The sequence below is a fragment of the Palaemon carinicauda genome, chromosome 37 (assembly GCF_036898095.1).
Source record: "Palaemon carinicauda isolate YSFRI2023 chromosome 37, ASM3689809v2, whole genome shotgun sequence".
NCBI lineage: Eukaryota > Metazoa > Arthropoda > Malacostraca > Decapoda > Palaemonidae > Palaemon > Palaemon carinicauda.
The window spans coordinates 23,017,338-23,022,337 of record NC_090761.1 but is presented as its reverse complement, the minus strand read 5'-3'; the positions used below and the strand labels follow the sequence as shown (position 1 = coordinate 23,022,337).

The 5,000-nt window shown below is 34.6% G+C and overlaps 1 protein-coding gene across 1 annotated transcript in view; it reads left to right on the top strand.

The window, feature by feature from the left end:
• LOC137629501 (uncharacterized) overlaps positions 1-5,000 on the top strand; it is an 11,613-nt gene that overhangs the window by 1,065 nt on the left and 5,548 nt on the right. Inside the window, exon 2 of the mRNA XM_068360854.1 lies at positions 1,973-4,449. Within this exon, the coding sequence (XP_068216955.1) occupies positions 3,767-4,449 (683 nt within the window). The 5' untranslated portion in view covers positions 1,973-3,766. The remainder of the gene's footprint in view (positions 1-1,972; positions 4,450-5,000) is intronic.

Below are 5,000 nucleotides of genomic sequence, written 5' to 3'. Positions count from 1 at the left end.
GCAACTCCCAGACGGTAATATATATGAACACTGAATATCCAAAGGTCTCTTTACTTTGCACTTAAAACAAAACTGGATGATTATTTTACTTCAACTATTCGAAACCAACCTGTTACTTTGGTTCTTTGTCAGGGATAGAGAGCAAAGTACTGTATCAAGCATTGGCGATCGAAATAATACACACTTTACAAAAATAGATATATTCTATAAAAATTAACAGTGATTCAAAAGAATTAACACCACTAGAAATATTAAATCTGAACTAAAACTTAGACTAAGACAAAAGAAAGATAGTTAGAAAAATTATACAATCACCTGTTTCACTAGAAATTAATTGAAGAATATGTTTAATTTTAACAATTAATGAAAAGAGCTAACACTTTAATGAATAAACCATGAAGAAATTTACATATACATAATTGTTACACTTACATCTTTTGGTTCACACAATGTTACAGAACGGTTAAGCAAAATTTTTAATGCACTTCACTGTTTAACCTAATCTCACAGGGCAGTTACAAAAATTTATTTTATAAAATGTATTTACATTAATACACTACACTTTTACCTAATCACCCAATAATATCACCAACGTTCGAACAACACTATACATGTTATACGTTGGATAGAAATCACTTATTCACGTTTGAGAGGAAAAACACTTTACTACACAGTTAAGAGGAGAAAGGGCTGGCAAACATTGGTTCTTTCAAAGGGATAGGCTGGGTCTCTTCTGCTGCTTATGCATTGCTAGGTCCTACATATATTGACTTAATTCGTTTAGAAATTTATAGTAAATCATTCTCGTGTGCGTTGGGGCATGGCTCTGGCGTCGTAAGGTTGCCAATGTAGTAATTTGAAGAAAGGGTACTAACATTGCTTGCGAGGCAGCCCTCTTTCAACTATCTCTGTCTACCTTCCTCTCATAGCATTAAAAAAAAAGAGAAAATCGTTAATCTAGAATTTTCACACCTTTTCTAACAACATGGGAACACGAAAATGATGTAATCCCTTGCGATACCTCATGTGTGTCACACAGCACACCTACAAGGAGATAACATAGGACTTTGTAACAAAACTACGTGAAATAAAAAGTTAATTCTTTAAAATGATTTAAATTTACATATATGAAACTGAATGAAGATACAATTAGATAAATGACGTAAATCTTATGTAATTTGCATACGTTACTTAATCCTATGTGAGTAGAACTTACCTTACGAGCTGGCTATACATCTCTTAAATACACAAGTAGAATATGTTACCAAAATATTCTACCTTCATATAAACCAGCTTCTTAATTATATATATACAGTAATATATATATATATATATATATATATAAATATATATATACACTAATATATATATATATTTGTGTGTGTGTGTGTGTGTGGGTATATATATACATTTATATACATACACATATATATATATATATATATACATATATATATATATATATATACATATATATTTGCCTATATAGTAAATATAAATATGAATAGAAAGTATTGTTTGTTTGTAATAGTTGATATTCTGTATACTGTATGCAAGATATATATATATATATATATATATAAAGAGAGAGAGAGAGAGCCATAGTGAATCTCTCTCTCTCTCTCTCTCTCTCTCTCTCTCTCAGTAGCACAATCTTGAAATTATATTACAATTTCTTCAGTTATTACCTTGTTGATTCACTGGATTCAGAAAAGTTTTTAAAGCTACCAATAGATGGCCTCAGTGAGGCCTTTTAGGAAGGGAAATGCTGGATTAATACCTTTTTCTATTGAGGAAATATTTAGAAAGTTATCTGGTGTGCTTAAACAATAAGAACATAAGGTTTTGGCAAACTGTTAGCAAACGATGTATAATCTTCAATTAGGTGAATGATTCAAATATCAATTCAAGAAATACCACATTTTCATTTTGATAACCTTTTTTTGTTTTGTTTTGCTGTACCATATTACAGAATGATGTCCCCACAAGTCATCAATGAGTGTGACCGGTATAAGATCCGACAGTGGAAGATCTCCGATGAGGTTATATGTCCCTTGCTGAGGCAGATTCTCACCTGGGTGACTTCTGACTGGGATCAGAAAGTGTGCTTCTTAACTTACTAGGAAAGCAAAAATGTACAAATGAAACAAATTTAAGAAAAAGCTCTATCCAAAACAGCTTAATACATTGCAGGATGATCCCACAGGAGTTGCCAAGTGGGATACAACCCTCATTTATCTCCTTTTGAGATATTGTGGAGGAGTCTTAGCTGACAAAGATGATATTGCTTGGTCATCAGAAAGCGCCAAAGAACCGGAATGTCTTATTACATCTTTGAAGGATATAAGAAATGCAATAGCTCATGAAACTCTCCAACTAAATCAGAAAGAATTTTTTGAGAAAATTGAAGATATCCGGGCACTAATGGAGAGAACACTTTGCAGTGTAGGCAAAATATGTTCACATGTCAGCCAGAATGATATTGATGCAAATATTGTTAATTTCAACAAAAAGCTCAATGAAATAAGAAATGCAAACATTGCACCAAAGACCTTTGATGAGTACAAGAAGGAATTGTTCTTTTCTGAACAGATAGAATTGATAAAAACCAAAGGCGTTTCATTCTTAAAAGGTGTCTTGGATCGAAACACAACCATAACTCCTCTGTCCTTAATAATTAAGGGAAATGAAAGGCAAGTGCCAGTGAATGAAATATTTTCAGAAATACAACTAGAGGAGGATGGAAAGAATAGGGAGGTTTTACTGGAAGACCTATTACGGGTTGCCTCGAGTACGGACACCGGAAATATCATCTTGCTCAAAGGACACGCAGGCATGGGAAAAAGTACTCTAGTGAAAAAGATAACGTCTGATTGGGTCAAGAAACAAACTTCCATCAATGGCCTCTGTTCCTTTGATCTGCTCTTTTATGTAGAATTAAGAGATTATATCAAAACATTCTATAGGCTTCTGGAATGCTCTTTGGGAAAAGAAGTTCAACAATCATTCAGGGATGAAGATCTTGTTAAAGCTGTTTTAGGACTAAGAACTCTGGTCATCTTAGATGGCTATGATGAACTTAATAAGAGCTCATCAGAGTTGTTCCATGAAGTTATATATTTAAGCAAACATTGCAGTCAACTAACTATCATCGTCACGACCAGACCTGAAGCTGAAGAGAAATTGAAAGTTCAACTGATGTCCACATCTTTAAATGCTGTTCATCTTAGGCTTGTGGGAATTAAAGCTCACAAAAGAGAAAAGTTTGTAACCAAATACTTCATGAGTCTACCCAAAGATTCCCCAGTTTTACAAGAGTTAGATAAACTATTGGAATTCCTCAGGAAAACTGAACACAAAATGAGCATAGTGTGGGAAGTTGCCTATAATCTCTGTCTCCTAACAATTCTTTGGATGTTCAAACCAGATGTTGTTAACAGAATCACAACTGAGGCTGAGCTCTACTGGCAGATTTTCCTTCTTATCATCTCCAAATTAGAAGAGCGATTACAGAGGAACCAATCTATGTGTCACTTCCCTCCAAGTGTTTTAAAAAACAAAACAAACCAGTTCCTTGAGAATCTTAGCTGTGAATCCCCTCATTTCATTGAAAGAAAATAACATCAATATTCCCCAGTCCACCTACCAAAGAATATCAGATCTTTGTATTCATTTAGAAGTACCAGTGGAAGAGGTGGCTGGGGCCTTCCTGAAGAAAATTGTCACCTTGAATGATTCATATTACAGTTTCCCTCATAAAGGCTACATGGAGTTTATGGCTGCTTACTACATCTATTTGCAGGTGACAAAACAGAGTATAAAGCCACTGGTAATTCAAAAAAGGACTGTAAGATTATCTCGGACTTCGTTTGTGGAATATATGCGGTCCAAAAATTTTTATCTAAGAGAAAGGGCAACAAGAAAGCCTACACTGAAAAATATCTTGAAAAGGCTGCATGGAGGCTCTCTCCCTGACTCTCTGGAGAAGTATCAAAACCTACTTTTCCAGACCCTCAGCATTTTCCACGTGGGGGAAGTGGAGGTGCCAGAGACTGCCAAGATCGGGGCACTGAAACTCTTGGAGAAGTCAGGATTGAAGGACAAAGACTCCTTCCTGAAAGTCATGCACAATATCAAGTGCAACGACAGAATCTCACGCTGGATAGCGCAGAGGTTCAACTTGTTTGATAAGAACACTCTTATCAGTGACTCATCATTCGAGTCTTACATTGCCCTTCTCGCAGCCACTGATCCCCCTCTACCAAACATAGATGAAATTAGAATTGACATAGTCCTCCAAGAAGCTTGCTCCGGCTTTGAGGTACTAAGTAATCACCTCTGCCGACACCAGGTTTTCCCAAGGAAAATATTCCTCAGAAATCATTATGAAGAATTTTCATCACCCAACACAGAAGAAACAGAGTCAATCAAGATTCTATTAAGCAAAGAGTAAGTTTTGTCTTTTCCTTTTTTCTGACAATTACTTTGAACAGAACTTAACTAAAACCATCAAATGTCTTTATGAAAACACATTGATTGACATGTATACGCACTTGCACACAAAAAACATACATATGTATACTGTATATATATATATATATATATATATAAATATATATATATATATATATATATAGACGAGGTCTGTCTAAAAAGTAACTGAATTTGAATTTTCCTGCATAAAGTAGTGATGTTAGGCTGGCGCCACTTTGGAGAGTGGGAGGAGATATCTTAATGCTTGAATTTTTTCATGGCTTTCCGTTGAGTCACTCTCCGCCTACTGTCCATTGAGTGAATTGTGGTTATAAGTTTAAGTCGGAATTGGATATTTCTTAAAATGACCTAAAGAGTTGAATAAACAGTATTGCATCAAATTTTATTAAAAGGGTGATTCTCAAAGTGAAACAATTTGTAAGATTAAGCATGTGTTTTGGAGACAATGCCATAGGAGTAACACAGATTAAGGACTGATTCAACCAAATCAAAACTGGCCTGACATT